The following is a 15,766-nucleotide window of genomic DNA, read 5'->3' as shown; positions in this document are numbered from 1 at the left end:
ATTTCTGTGTGGCTAACCACAGTTTTTCTGCTCTTTCATGCATGGGCTATTGTGGGAAACTGTCCTCATGAGGCATCGCTTACTTCTTGGTGTCCGAGGACTAACTCAAGGCTTTCAATAGCAGTGGTGGAAAGGCCAAATACCTCAGAGAAAGACACAAAACACCAAAGAACACACTTCAGGGAAGTCCCACAGCAGAGGAGCAGTCTAGGTCATCACTTACTTAAAACATTTATTAACATCTGCTATATCATTGCTGGTACATCACTGTTAGATGAAAAGACAAACCAGAAGTCAGATTCTGCTACAGGAACTACCCAGCCTTGAAAATCCAGAGCTTGTCAATCAGAAAGTTCAACAAAACTAAGCTCGAGCTTGAAGAGGTCTATGGGAAGTCACAAAAGCTATCCAGGTGTAACACCAGTTGACTTTACCTCCCTAACCTATTGCATCAAGACACAGGTCCACAGGAGAAGGACTATCTTCAAATCCAAACAGGAATGCTCTCAAATGTGGATTTAGAAATCCTCACACAGATAAATTCTGCAGTTCATTGGACTTCTCCTTGTCAGAGTTACTACAAGCATTTCTTCTTTGTTATTTAACACCAGTGTTCAAGCAGCATAGAAATTCTGTGGGATCCCTTTCACACCCAGGCCTGTTATCTGTTTGAAAAAAAATAAAGAAAGGAAACAGAAAAGTCTCCAACTGAGTACAATGAAAACCTTCAAATGCTTTACAACAAACACTGTAACAACCTACTCCTACGTGGAGGTTCCCCTGGTTCAATAGAAGACTAAAAAGATTAAATGGAGTTCTTTAGAACTCATCAAGGTCTTTAAGATAATCAAGCACCACTCAGTAATTTTGCTAATATACACATTATCTGCGGCCCTTACGTATGGTCTTTATGTCCATAGTAACCAAACGAGTCATAGTAACTTCTAATGTGCTTTGCCCATGAAGACATCTGAGTTTGGAAAATACCAATTCCCTTCTAGAACTAGAGAACTGAGGAGGAGATAAAAAAAGATAAGGCTCATTTAATTCTCCTGGGATCTTTAAACTCTGCTTCTTGAGAAATCTATTAGTTCTCAGCCATGCAAAATCTGCTCCAAACACTGCTTTAAACCAGAAAGTCCCAGATTTGAGACTAGATTTCCATCCCTCCTGGAACATGTTTTCACCCTATAGCCAAACTGGCTGCATTCAGCTTTCAGGGAATAAGGGTAATCGATGATTAAGAGCTGCATTTTACATTCCTGATGTACCTTTTGTTAATTTTTTTGCTAAATGAAGAGAAAACCAAGTTTCAGATTTAAGAGCAAAAATGGACAAAAATGTGTATTATCAGTTTCTCAAAATGTAGCAACCACTTTTAACATAATAAAAAAATCTCCAAAGTTTTGGGATTGGGATGCAAAATTTTGCCTTTGTGAATTTAACCATTAAATGGTTAGAGGTGCAATCTCTGCTGTAAATATTGCATTTAGATTTCCTGGCACAATTGAAAACTGAGAATTAAGGGAGTGAAATTTCCAGAACTGATGAAAATTAAGTAAGAGATAGGAATAAGTCCCGATTCCTTACAGTGTATTACAGACTATGCTATACAGGGCAGATTCAGATCCACTAACTGCCTTCAGATCCCAACCAGACACCAACTTTGGCTAAGCAACATTCCAATCTTTCTTCCAAATGTATGAGCAGCTGTGCAAAAGCAGCTGTACCCAGCTACAGGACAAGTAGCACATCTGGACCAGCAAATCAAGTGGGCAGGATGAGCAAAGGCAGTTGGGGTACCTCACCCTCAGAACACAAGTCTTGGCAGGTCTGGGATACAGAAAGAAGATCTGCTGACCTTGAAAATCTCTCCTGCGTGAGGTTCCTTGGCTAAGGTGGTCTCATCCAGGCCATCATATGCAGAAGTCACGTACATTTCTGAGTAGTCTTTTCCACCAAAGCAGCAAGAAGTGATCCTCGGAGTAGGCAGCCTCACAGTTTGGATTCTTTTTCCTGGGGAAAATGTGCATTTGTCTCCTTACGCCATATAAATATTAATGCACACATAGCACAGATGTGGCATTCACTCAGAAGGAATCTCCTCTTCAGAAAGAGGCCATATCCTAAAGGACAGCTTGTTGGGAAATCAAATTCTTTCATCTGCCTCATCTCTAACTATTTTTTACCCTCTTCCCTGTGAGGCTTTGTTTCCTTTCCTCATAATGAAGTAATACACTATGTGAAGCCAGGAAGAGCAGAGACACCTGGCCTGGCATGGTTGTCTTTCCCTAACAAAGTTTCCCAGCTAAACATTTCAACGCTAAATTCTTTCTTTTAATTAAATTTAATTAAATTTTAATTACATATAATTAAGAATTGCAGGTTTATAATATTTCTCACAATAGATATGCAGTGCATTTTTTAATTTTCTTTTAATGTACTATTAAGAAGTGGATGTGCTACATTAGCAGGCTCCTCGTGGGAACAAGGGTACTTGACACTGGGAGGAAGCACAGGGACCTGTGCCCTCCATGTGATCAGGGTCTGGACCAGCGATGCTCATGGTAACACATGGAGCAGAAACAGGCAACAAATAACACCTTCTTGTCTCACCTTCAAACCATTCCTCCTTGCTCTTGTATTCATGGCACATAGGTGACACTTGATTCACATGTACTGATGGATGCCTTACCTGTCTCTGGGTCTATACGAATGACTCTCCCGCCATCAATACAGGCCACCCAGAGCTTCCCTTCTGCATCTATGCACATCCCATCTGGCATTTGCTCCTCCTTTTCCAGATGGTACAAAAGTCTGGGGCAGGCTGCAGGGAGAGTTGCAAAGCCAGTGTTACATGGGGTCCTACCAGTTCTGTATGAGATCCCAGTCTAGCATCTTCCATGCTCTTGCAAACAGGTAAGTTCATTTTCTGTGAGAAAGATCATAGAATCATAGAATAGTTAGGGTTGGAAAGAACCTTAAGGTCATCTAGTTCCAACCCCCCTGCCATGGGCAGGGACACCTCACACTAAACCATGTGCTGCAAAATGTATATTGTATATGCATTTAGCAAATGTGTTAGAAGCCTAACTTAGCCTGGCAGAAACAGGTGCCCAGTAGAACCACTGCAGTTTGGAATTGTACTGGATTAACACTTCGATTTTACCAAGGAAAGAGAACAAAATACCCCTGTCCTTCCTGTTAACCTCCTAGCTTCCCACCATAACGCCACTGCTGCAAGTGCGAGAAGTTTTCCTGGTCTTTCCATGACAGCCCAGATGTCTTTTTATGAGCAACATATCACATGAATAATGACTTAGGTTTAAAGGTTGGTGATAAGCAATCTCTGCCAGCTAAAGATCAAGAACCTTACCTTTTAATGGCCAGCCAAGCTACCAGTTTTGGTTAAGCCTGGACACCAACTGCTGATGTTCTAGGCTGCAGTGCAGATTGGTTGGTGGGCTCATGGAGCAGTACCCATAGGCAGCAATCTGCCTGCTCTGATCCAGTGCCTTATGACATTTACATCACCCAAAAAAGACAGTCATTGGCTTAAAGCCAAGGCTAGGAAGTTCAAATTCATTACATTTGTGTATTGGGTTGGGGAGTGTGGGGGAAAGGAAGTCACATTACATCTTCTTTAGAAATCTTATAAAATCTGTAGAGATAGATTTTCTCTGCAAAATGAGATCTGAGAGAATGTAATTATTTTGTATGATTTTCACCCATAGTTACACAAAGTTCACACTCATCACAGCACAAAGGGAGTTCCACGATTTAAACTCAGTGAAGTAGAACCAGTTGATACAGCACAAAAATATTTAACTGAGCTTTCAAACTAAGTTACATCGATTTTGCTTGCACTTAAATTTTCCTTTTTGCAGATGTAATCATAGAATGTTTTGGGTTGGAAAGGAAACTTAAAGACCATCTGGTTCCAACTGCATGCCATAGGCAGCGACATCTTTCACTAGACCAGGTTGCTCCAAGTCCCATCCAGACTGGCCTTGAACACTGCCAGGGATGGGGCAGCCACAGCTTCTCTGGGCAGCCTGTGCCAGCGCCTCACCAACCTCACACGGAAGAACTTCTTCCTTGCACCTAACTTAAATCTCCCTTGTTTAAGCTTGAACTCATTACCCTTGTCCTATCACGACAGTCCCTGGTGAAGAGTCCCTTTCCAGAATCAAATAATATTTGTCCAGAAAATTAATTAAAATTAAGTTCACCAAACATCTGAGGGCAATTTTCATTTCAGAATTTGGAAACTTCAGTCACAATGATAACTTGATTCTTCAAACACAATTCTGTGATATACATACACATACATTCTGTATTTGTATTTGGGGAACTAGTACAATCAAAGGATTCCAGTAGATGGCACTGAAGAATAAATAGCATCCTATAAACTAATTCTCACTGCAGTATAAATTGCTTTTTCTCTGCAACTCCTTGAATGGGTCTAAATATGAGCCAGCCAGCCATCCATCCAGATGAAAGTAAGTTGAAGGAGTGCCAAAAGGCTGTTCACCAAATACACCTGGTGTGTAACCAAATTTGACAAGTCACAGTCAGCCTGCTGACAAGCTGTACCCAGGAGCTATGAGGTCTGTCAAACAAATCATCTTACACACCCAGGTCTTGCTGCAGGAAGAGTGATAAAGCTATTTGTCACCCAAATTAAGAAAGCATGTGTACCAATCTTTCCAGTGTGCACATCGTAGCTGAAGGCATGTACAGCATATGCCAGGCTGTCAATGTGAAAGAAGGTCCTGTGGTCCAGGGACCAGTCCAGACCATTGGAGATGTCCACCTGGTCTAACTGTTTTATTACTGAGTGGTTGGGGAAGAGGGTATAGAGAGCTCCTTGCCGCCTTGCTCGGACCCCAGGTGCTGTCTCTTCAGCCATTGTACCTGAAATGGAAATGTGAGTGACAGTTAGAAACCAGAAGCTTATTTTTCCTCAGGATTGATCAAAAACCTCCTGTAACTGTTAGTGAGAGTTCCTAGGGAGAAAGGGTCTACCCAGGTCCCATCAGATTAGTGAGAAGGATTAAAAGGTGCAGGTCAGGAGCAGCTGCCTCCCATGGAGGTGATTCTGGCCAACAAAATGACGAGTTTCTGCATTGCCATGAGGTTTAAATTATATACACCAAAGACCCAAAGGAGCACCACAACACGTCAGAGGCTGAGGTTGCTCACAGCAAAATCCAAGAGGCAGGCAAGCATCCATCAGGTGCTCTTTTTGTTGGTGCTCTTCGTAGACTGATTTCATCGTTTAATTGGGCTGTGACCTTAAAGTACAGGTGCTATAAATCATTGTTCCAGAAGCTAGTGGAGAATACCACAGAAGTGAGATTTTCCTTAATGGATTTATGTCTCGGTGTTATGCTCATTATTTAGTTTCTGATTCTCTCCAGAAGGAAAAGAGCTCTGTAGCAATGGGACAGGAAGCTCTCAATGGGGAAATTCATGCCTTCTTTTAACTGTGACAGACTGTCTCTGTTGGCTTCCCCTTTTAGAAGGCTTCATGAGCTTGTTTTACAACCTTTGGCCAAAGCCCCTGTAAAAGCACTGATGCACATCTAGGAACGGGTGTGCAAAGCAGGTTTTTCTCTCTTATTCTTGTCCTTAACTCCAGTGACATGTCAGCCCTCAAGTGTAACCATGAGTCAAACAGATTTCCTGATTTTTGGTAAATTTGGAATAAGAAGAAAAGGCAGGGTGGGAAAACAAATGCAGAGCCATTTTCACTCCCATCAATTGCCCTCTGCCTCCAGCATGGATTTCTGTGTTTGAGTCCTCATTTATATAGGTGAAAAAGCACAAGGGAATCCTGGCTCCATTGCAACCAGTAGCAAAATTCCCTCCTGCCTTCAGGAGGCCAAGGATCTCTCCCCACATTCCTGTTTCCCACAGGCTAACCAGAAGAGGCTGTACATGAAGGGTTCAAGTTGCAGCTCATCTTTTACTGTAGGAGCTACATCCCTCTGCGCACCTCCAGAAACCTTCCTATCTGCATGAGCCCCTCACCAGCTTTTCAGCTCCCATGGAAGCAGATGTTTGCAAAACACCATTCGACAAGTAGAAGGGGAGCCTTCCTGCCAGACAGCCCTTGTTGACAGCCCCTGTCCTCATTTGGGTCAGAGGATGTGGGGTCCCTTTCCCTCCTCCATTGGGCAGTAACTGAGCAGAGCATCCACAAGATGGCTTACGCTTGCAATGGTAGATTTTGTGGGGAGCTCCACAGAGGAATCAAGAGCATGGAATAAAATGCTCTGTACAAAATACCCTTTAGTCAGTTCCTCTTTGAGCTGGGGGAAATTTCTGTCAGGAACTTACCAGCAAAAAACCTTCCTTTTGGATCCGCTTTCCCATCATTGAATCTGTTATTGGGTTTATCCTGCTCAAGCTCAAGGATTGTGGTGACCGCCTTGGTGTCCCAGTCCAGAAAGGCAAACCTGGTCCCCAGGGCAATGATGTAGCCCCCACACTGCCGCAGTGCCACTGAGCCAACACGGGCATCTGTGGGCAAGAAGGAGCAGGAGATGGTGAATGGCTCCAGGCCTTCAGTCAGCCCTAATCCCCCTACCTCACTGTGGGCATCTGGGCTTGACTGGGACATCCCTGACCTGGGAAAGGCTGAGCTGATGCTAAGATCCTTCTTCCCTGGGATCACTGGCTCTGTGCTCCCCAGATTTTCCCACCTTCTGGGCAGACACAGACATTAGGATTGTAGCTTTTCCTCTGCAGGTTCCAAATGAAACATCACATCTGGGCTTAACAAAAGCAACATGCACATGGCTCTCCACAGCTAAGCACAATCCCCTCTGCTCAACTGGCTCAAGGCACACCATGTTCAGCAACAAGTCATGGGAGGACAGGGAGTGTGGCCCCACGGAAAGTAAGGGAGACCACCATCCTGCGGAACTCCTACCGGGAAGGATGGACAGGAGCAGACAGAGAAGATTCCATGATGAAGCAATCACTGTGGACTCTTACCCACAGACACGCTCTGCACCTCGTTGGTGAGCGAGCTCCAGCGGCAAACTTTCTGCGAGTTAATGTCTACGTAGATGAGTGCGCTCTCCCTCTCTTCCCAGACTGGGCACTCTCCCATCCTGTTCTTTTCCTTCACAACAGATTCGATTTTGATGGAGGAGGACATGGTCTGAGAGGAAGAATGTTGTTAACAGATTAAATGAAAAGCCCTCATTGTGTGGATGTTTTATCCCTAGCATGCCTGAAGGCAGAGTTTATAAATGGCAAAGCCCTCCAAATCCCACATGACAAAGTAATTTAGGAGGTTCCTGTGACATCTCCATGTCCTCATGGCTGGAACTGAGCTCTAAGGCTTCTCTTTAGCAAACCTCTCCTAGGAAGGAGACTTTGAACCAGAGCTATTAATAAGGCACCTGCCTCCAGACAAGGAAGTGATGGGGATATGTCCCTGAGCCGGGACCAAGCTGAGAGCCAGAGAGTGGTGATCCCAAAGCTTTCCCTGATCCATGAGAAGGAACTGTGGGCGGCAGCACTGGTGATTCAGGTGCCTTTTTGTGGAAAAACAAGGCTCTTCCTTGTTAACACAGATGCTCTGACTTACACCTCAGGAGGATGTAAGCCCATATACCATCTGCAGCTTGCCACTGATGCCACTGCAGACCAAATGCCCGTTCCCACACAGAGCCAGTGTGAATATGCAAACACCAGGGAAGGATCCTGCCTTTGAAATCCTGCTGCTTTGTTTTTCCTCTGAGCATTTCATCTTCATCAGCCCCCTCACCGCCCTAGCCATGGTTCCAGCCCCTGCCACAGACTCTACATTTCACCCTGTGCCAGGCTGCAGGGTGTAATTACCCCAGCTGCAGCTTCAGGGCAAAGCCACCTATGAAGCTCCCATCCCAGGTGGCTGCTCCTGCCAGGGGGTGTTCATGTCCCAACCCCGTTGTGGCAAGGTGCCCAGAGAGACACCAGACACTCAGCCACCACCCTGGAACAGGGTGCCAGATCCCTCATATTTGTGTTCAGAGCCAACTGATGCTCTCCAAAACAATCAGATCAGCCTCTGCCCGTCTCAGTGTAGGATGTGAGCAGCAGCATCCACCATTCAGCTCTTACAAAAGAAAGGGGCCTCCTCAGTGCCTCAGTCACTGCTAATGGAGACACCGCTGCTGCTGCACCCACTGGCCTCAGCCCATTTTTCCACGGATCAGAGAGATATTTCTTGGGAGGCAGCCAGTCCCTGTCATAACACTCTTCTTATGTATTACTGTCTTGAAGAGGTCATTGTTTCCTAGGAGGTGAGCTGGTGATATGGTATACAGAAAATTGATTATCACTAATGCTCTTCAAAGTACTGGGAAGAGCCAGTAACCACCCTGAGTGGAAACTCCACGGCTGGGGACCCAGGATCTTCCCTGCTCTCCAACCCCAGGCATGCATAACAAGGAGTCACACCACCATGGTAAGATCCAAACAACCCATTCATCAAATATATCCTTCTCCCTTCCAATAAAATGGCCATGAGAGGCAGGTCTTATGCTGCTCCATGCAAGAAATCAGCATCGGTCTCAAGCATAAATGAGGATACCCAGCAAGGTGCCAGCCAGTAAAACCTCGTAAAACCTCTTAAGCCATGCTCGAGCTAGAGAAGTGAGTTTCTCTTGGGTTGAAGTTTTGTGTCATGTGGCTGCTGTGTTTGGGACTCGAGGCTCAAAGACACAATGCTGACTTTATTGTATTGCGGTCTGGAAAACACAGAGCAGCTCTCACCCGCGTGGCAAAACGGGGTTCAGCAGCAGCCTGGCATCTACACAGCTCCAGGGAGGAAGAAAGATTCCAGATCTGCAGCAGATGGTATTTGTTTTATTTGCTGTTCTTTTGACACAACTGAACCTTATTAAGCCTCTCTCTTCCCACCACCACCTGTTCAATTTACTGGTCCTTCTCCAGCAGCAACAAAACCAGGGCCCGACAGATAATCCAGAGTGAAACACTGATTGACAGACCCATCCCGCATGTCACATGAGGAGTATGCAATCACATCACTGACAGCTATTTCCCAAGGCACAGGCAGGGGAGAAACCAACCTGTGCACACCAGCTGCCTGCTTACCCTTCTCATGCCCTCACCACGATGCTGCCTAGACCTGCCCTGTCCCATGGAAACTCAGCACACATCCACCGTCCCCAGCTGCACATCCAGCCTCAGCATTTCACCCCTTCTCCAAAGAATTAGCTCTTGTATGTCCCTCCAGCTGTGGGTTCCTTTTATTTTCAAGTATCTGTATATTTTGGCTCAAATTTACCCCCTGTTTTTAAGCAGACGGCAACCAAAAGGGAAGATTTGTGCCTTACTGGCTGAGGTTTCACTAATTTTCACAAGCAACTAAAAAGTGATGATTGTAACAGGAAGCCCATCCAACCGTAATAGACAGTACTGTGACCCAAAAGAGGCCCCACAACCTGGCAGGGATGTAGCCCCTGTACACCCCCATGCTTGGTAGTCCATCTCTTTCTGCACTTTCCCTGCTTGCACCATGTGGAGCTATATAGGAGCAGTGTTGCACAGACTACAGCATCTAAGAGGCAAAAATGGGGAAATGACCACAAAAAGCCCTGTTCAAAACATCCCAACTTCACCACTCCCCAGGCATTCTGCTGCCTAGCATCTTTCTGCACAAGGGGCACCTTGCACTGATTGGTGTACAGGGGGAAAAAAAAGAACCATTCCAAGCAGAAAACACCAAATTCTACTGTATTTTCCCCAAACAAATCCCTGCAGATAAAAACATTGTCTTTACCCAGCCTGTTTCCTCTCTGCTACATTTTGTTGGCGTTCTAGCCTCCTGGGCTCGTGCCTAGACCTGTTATGCAGACTAAGGGGCTGATGGGTGTCACTGAAATGTTTTCCAAGTTAAACTGTTTAAAGTTACCAAAATTTGGAGACCATAAGAAAAATTTCCTGTTAGGAATGGGAAGCTAATGTAAAAATATCCGGTCAGCTCTTAAAACTAAAGCCTTCTTCTGGTAGCTATTTGAAAATAGCCTTTCTAATCCTCAGTCCACATCCCTTTTCAAACAATCTGGACATAAAGTGGTCGTTTCAGTACCTCTCAGATACAGGTAAAAACCTAACAAATGATTAGCCTGAACAGGTTTCTTTACTGTTTCTCCTCCTCTCTCCCCATGCAAGCACACACCATTTCATTTTTCATTTCAAGCTGAAGCAGGCAGACAGCTGAGGCTTATAATGCACGTACAGCGAAATAACCAGTCTTGAAAACTAACCCTTTTCCCTCAGTCAAGCAGTTGAGTATTTTCACCCAGCTGGAGGACACCTATGTGAAACTGTGCAGCTCATCACATCAACACACCTGCAGAGGGAATATCGCAACTCCTGGGCTGGTATCTCATTTCCAGCACTAGTCCAGTGAAACCAGCTGCTGTTTTTGGCGACAATGAGCAATGTGCAATACTTGATGCTATCTGCACTGAGCAGGTAACCTTTTAGATTTTGTATTCAGTCAGCAGTCACATGAATGATGAGGCATGGAGCAAAGCCCTTCTGAATGGTCTGGTTCATGGTGCCAGCAGCAGAACATGTGATAGGGAAAAATCCTTGCTCAGTTGCTATCATGTCATAAGAGCAGGAGAGGAAAACTGAGACATTGCACCACTTGGTTACCCCGAGGGCTAGCCCACTCTCCCCATATTTAGAGGCAAATGAACGTCTGGGGTGATAAAAAGGGGAGGTTAATAAAAGATGCAGGGGAGGGTTTTGTAGTCACTTTGAAGGATAAGGAAAAATATACTCTTGTGATTAAAGCATATTAGCATCATTAAGATTTGGAGGTTGTTTCCAGCTCTGCCACAGCCTTCTTGTGTGCAAAGAACCTGCTCTCCTTGCAGGGCTTCTCATCTCCTACATGTAAAGCCCGATCCTCATCTCAGTGGAGAGCTGTGAGCTGTTGCCTGCAGCACACCCAGGGAAGGACTTTGCCCCGGGACCCTCCACGATTGCCATAGATGCTGCAGGACAGCAACAGCTTGCTTGGATTTAAGACTTGTTTTTTTCTTTCTTTGGCATTTGCCATTGTTTCACCTGTGAGAGATGAAGACAGAGGATGCCAACTGCCTTCTCCCAGCCAGCCCTGCTCAGCAGAGGTAGGTGATGGTGGGCCCCCTCTGCGGCTGGTCCAGCAAGGTGGGGACAAGGGTAGGCTTGTGATGCAGACAGAGCTAGGAGGAAAGGCAGGAGGCAGGTTGCTGCTGGCAGTCACTGGCCTCATCATGATCAGAGAGGGCAGAAGCAACCTGGGAGGAATCATCCAGCATGAGAGATCAATGCATTTCTTTACTAATGCAAGACTTTAATGAACATGTTAATTTGATGTTCAAATGATGAATAGGATGAACATTTCTCCCAGATAAGCAAATAGCCAAAATAGATGCAGTATTTTCCTATCATAGTCACCATTGAGCCACATTTGGAGGTTAAAAAGTTACAGCCCTAAGTCAGAGACAGATTCAACCATTTCTAGCAAAAGAGGCAGTCATATTTCCAAGTCAAGCTCCTGCCAAGTCATTGCATTACGGGCAAAGTGGCTGTGAGCTCCTTGAGGACCCTTTTCAGTCTTCCTTGGCCTCCCAGGGATCCACCTCATTTCAACACAAACCCTGTGTCTCTGCTTGCTCCCACAAAACTTTTCACATTACTCTGTTTTCCTTCTTTTAACCTAGAAGATAACTTTGGAGGGAGGTTCATGTAGAACGATATCCATTTTTTCACAGCATTCGGATGGAAGGTATATTCAAAAGGGAAATTCTCATTTACTATCAATTTAACTGCTGTCATATTGAAAGAAAAGTGACTGGTTCTCTGGCGCAGGAAAAAAGGGTCTTTTTTTTCTCTCCACAAAGTATTTCTCAAGGCATCTTTTCCTAAAGGATTTTTGGTGGAGAAAGTCACATTTCCCACTCAGCTCTTTTTTCTGGTGACTTGGCTGACTTCCCACCACAGGCTGCAGCAAAGCAAAACCATGTCAGGCGGGAGATAAAGCATTTGCCTCACTGCAGCCAAAAATCCCCATGTGCCGCTTTGCTGTGGAGCAGCTCGGACTCTGGATCATCAGCAAGCAGCTGCACCAGGCAGGGCAGCAGCTGGGACAGTGCTATCAGAGCACATCTCTCTGATTTACACAGGTGGTTGCAAACACTCTGGGAACACCCTCACTGCATTTTGCACAATCTCTTATTCCTGATCCCACCAGCATCTAGACTACCAGCATCACATCTCCCACCCCTAGTGCACCACTCCAACATCCTCAATGCCAGCCTTTCCAGAGGTCGGTCACTTTAGGAAGAGTCACATCTCAAAAGCTTTGTGGATGCTGCTGACAAGCGGTGCACCCCTGCAGTAGCAGGTGCGTGTATTTGTTGCTAGCCAGCCCACTATTCCTTGAATTGTTTCCAGAACATCAAGAGCCTGTCCCTGCCATGCACTCCATTTGTTTCTGATGTTGCAAAGCAGAAGTTTACAGAGAAGCTGCCCATAGGCACTGTCATTGACAGCAGAAAAATAAAATCTGAACTTTAAAAAAACATCTTGTTTATTTAAAAAAATCAAGCTTTGAATATATAAGGGAAGACTTTGTAACAGTCTTCCAGTACCTGAAGGGGCCTACAAGATATCTGGCAAGTGACTTTTTATGAGGGCGTGTGGCAACAGGACAAGGAGAAATGACTCTAAGCTGAGAGAGGGTAGCTTCAGATTAGATATTAGGAAGAAGTTCTTCACTTTGAGGGTGGTGAAGCACTGGCACAGGTTGCCCAGAGAAGCTGTGGCTGCTCCATCCCTGCCAGTGTTCAGGGCCACGTTGAGTGGGGCTTTGAGCAACCTGGTGTATTGGAAGGTGTCCCTGTCCACGGCAGCAGATTGGAACTGGATGATCTTTAAGGTCACTTCCAACCCACACCATTCTGTGATTTATGATAAAGGCAGTGGTGCAACCCCATACCTCTGGCTGGCACCCCACCCCAGTGTTTCCTTCTGGAGTGACATCCTCTCTCCTTTTCCACTGTTTTGGTTTCCTCTGATGCAACTCTACCACTTCTTTTTTTGTGGTCCCTAGTTTTTATCAACACAGTGTAGCCGGGAGACTGTATCAAAGCATTAGCACACCACGTATATTAATGTGGTATCTAAATAATTGTATTTGTCTTCTGTTACCTACAGGCATATATTTTGTTGCATACAGCTCAGACAATAGCTCTGTATTTGCTCCCACGGCTTTGCAAATATTTAGTAAATCCATCACTCCCCTCTTTGTTTAACAGCTCCTCAAATCACACTCATGTTGCTTATTCCCCTTGTGGGTCCATCCCAGCTTTTGTTACTCTAGAAACTCAACTTTTCATATAATTTGATTGTCCTCATGTCTTAAAGTCATTCTTCACCTAGACAGAGTCATCCTCTGCCGCTGCCTCCCTCTTGGAGATGACAACAGGCAGGGTTACAGTTAATGAAGACACAGTTATTAAAAACCCGTGCCAGGCAAACGCGGGTGCAACTACTCACCGCAGCAATCTCCCACTTGACAGCGCTGTCCAAACGTGAAGCCAAGGCTTATCTTCCCCTGGCTTCACCCTTTTTGTAGGCAGGGCTTGGTCCCTCCCTGGTGCTTGAGATGGGAAGAACTGGAGCTCCCTGGGCAGTCTGTGCTGCCAGCTTTTATTTCAGCAGAGCTATATTGCCAGCAGAGGATGACTTGAGTTTTCTCCAGCTCAGTTGGGAATAAATACTGTTCACCTACGACTATAGATTTTGGTCACGAGGGTGAAGAAATCCTTCAGGGCACAGCAGCTGCTCCTCCTGGTACAGCCTTTCCTGTCTGTGGGCTCTTGCTCAACCCTAATTGAAATCAGTGCAAGTCTTTGATCAAAAAGGTGAGCTCCGTTAATAAGCAAGGGATTAAACTAAAGTCAGGATGCCTTCCTAATTGAGGGAACCGGCAACCACTCAGCTCCAGTTTGGGACTGATCTGGTGCTCCATCATGGGACTTGAGTCAAAATATGCTGGCAGCACCTGTTTGGGTTCCTTGGGGCTGGGGTGCGGGAGGCAGCCAAAGCCTCTGCACTGTAGGCTGCAGTGAGGCACGCTCCCGGGGTGTTTTCAGTAACATTAAAACTACAACTCTCCTGGCAGAGTTGGCTCTTCCTGCTCATGTCATGCCTGTGAAACCAGTGGTTGATCCTACGTAGGGGAAGTGGTATTTACTTGTAAAGTGTCTGCAGAAGCTTATTGTACCTGCTCCCACGCTCCCAGGCACAAAGACACACACTGCCAGGGATGGTGCAGCCATAACTTCTCTGGGCAACCCTTTCCAGTGCCTTAATACTTAATCTAAATCTGCTGCCAGTTAAAAGCCATTCCCCCTTTTCCTGTCACTACATGCCTTTGTAAAAAGTCCCTCTCCAGATTTCTTGTAGTTCTCCTTCAGGTACTAAAAGGCTGCCATAAAGTATCTCCAGAGAATTCTCTTCTCCAGGCTGAACAAACCCAATTCTCTGTCTCTTCACAGGAGCGGTGCTCCAGGCCTTGGATCATCTTCATGGCTTCCTCAAGACTCACTCAAGCAGGTCCACAACCTTCTTATGCTGGGGTCCCCAGCACTGGATGCAGTACTGCAGGTGGGGTCTCACAAGACCTCCCTCAACCTGCTGATCACACTTCTTTTGCTGCAGCCCAGGATATAGTTGGATTGCTGGGCTGTAAGTGCACATTGCCTGTTCATGTTGAGCTTCTTAATCAGCACCCCAAGTCCTTCTCCTCAAGGCTGGTCTAAATATGTTCTCCACCCAGCCTGCATTTGTGCTTGGCATTGCCCCAGCCCAGGTGTAGGACCTTGCACTTGGCCACAAACCTCTACATGCTTTAAAGAGGAAAAATGGTGACTTGCATAAAGTTCTGTTTGAAGCCTCAATTCAAAGCAGCACCACAGCCTCAGTGTAATGCTGTGGTGCAGGGGTGATGCTCAGGAGGCATAGCAGACACAAGCAGATCCCAGAGAGAAAATAACTCCAACAGGCTTCTGGAGACATAGCAGAAAACCATGATGTACCAGTTCTTGGAGCTACCTGCAGAGAAGACACACAGCCACAGGCTCTCTTGGCAGTCACTTGGTGGGTTACCTACATGCAGCAGGGTAGGATGGATAGCTATTCCACCTGCAGGTGGAGGTGCACAAATACGGGAATGTGTAACACAACAGCAGCAAAATCTGCAGTTTAAAAACCAGCTGAGCTACATCACAGTTGTTTCAGCACATACAGGCCTGAAGTTACCAGCAAAAAAAACCACCCAGTGAATAACCTTGCCATTTGCAACAGGTGCTGTGAAGAAACTACAATAAAACTTCCCTTTCAAACATGTACATTGAAGCAGTTGTCATTGGGGCATGCAGCCTCCTTTTGCTCTGGGGGAATATTGTTCAGTGAGAGGTACATGCAGGTGGTGTTTTCTTCTAAACACAAATGACCAAGAATACTTGACACCTTCCTGTCATCATGGATCAAGCCAGAACAGGCTGAGATCTTCAGAGGATGTGTAAAGATACGGTTCTTCATCCCATAAGTCTGGGTTTATATTTAACAGATTGAACCACATAGTGACATGCACTGGGGAGAGAAGATGATTGGCTCCAGCCCATCAGAGTTAATTTAAACACAACCATGGCTGAGGCCTTAAAAAGGTAATGTGAAA

The 15,766-nt window shown here is 45.7% G+C and overlaps 1 protein-coding gene and 1 long non-coding RNA gene across 2 annotated transcripts; one reads left to right on the top strand and one right to left on the bottom strand.

Annotated features, from left to right (window-relative positions):
• Nucleotides 1-215: 215 nt before the first annotated feature.
• On the bottom strand, nucleotides 216-13,853 carry LOC101874649 (regucalcin-like). Its single transcript, XM_005151403.3, has 7 exons — nucleotides 13,582-13,853; nucleotides 7,006-7,174; nucleotides 6,346-6,528; nucleotides 4,702-4,917; nucleotides 2,696-2,827; nucleotides 1,862-2,016; nucleotides 216-665 (listed from the first exon to the last, which is right to left on the bottom strand). Exons 2-7 carry the CDS (start codon nucleotides 7,169-7,171, stop codon nucleotides 615-617), a joined length of 903 nt encoding a protein of 300 aa, XP_005151460.2. The 5' UTR covers nucleotides 7,172-7,174; nucleotides 13,582-13,853; the 3' UTR covers nucleotides 216-614.
• On the top strand, nucleotides 10,794-15,435 carry LOC117435890 (uncharacterized). The gene is made up of 2 exons (XR_004549422.1): nucleotides 10,794-11,168; nucleotides 14,586-15,435. It is a non-coding gene; the product is annotated as an uncharacterized lncRNA (long non-coding RNA).
• The last annotated feature ends 331 nt before the right edge of the window (nucleotides 15,436-15,766 follow it).

Source organism: Melopsittacus undulatus, chromosome 2 (assembly GCF_012275295.1).
Source record: "Melopsittacus undulatus isolate bMelUnd1 chromosome 2, bMelUnd1.mat.Z, whole genome shotgun sequence".
NCBI lineage: Eukaryota > Metazoa > Chordata > Aves > Psittaciformes > Psittaculidae > Melopsittacus > Melopsittacus undulatus.
Note: the sequence above shows the minus strand (reverse complement) of the source record. Positions and strands in the feature narration are given on the sequence as shown.

Bases quoted from the DNA above. Each gene is read 5' to 3' on its own strand.
- LOC101874649 (XM_005151403.3), bottom strand. From the start codon at position 7,171: ATGTCCTCCTCCATCAAAATCGAATCTGTTGTGAAGGAAAAGAACAGG. The intron at 2,828-4,701 runs GTACACATGCTT...CTCTCCCTGCAG, and splicing joins TGTGCACACTGGAAAGATTG to CCTGCCCCAGACTTTTGTAC. The intron at 666-1,861 runs GTCAGCAGATCT...TTTTTCAAACAG, and splicing joins ACGCAGGAGAGATTTTCAAG to ATAACAGGCCTGGGTGTGAA.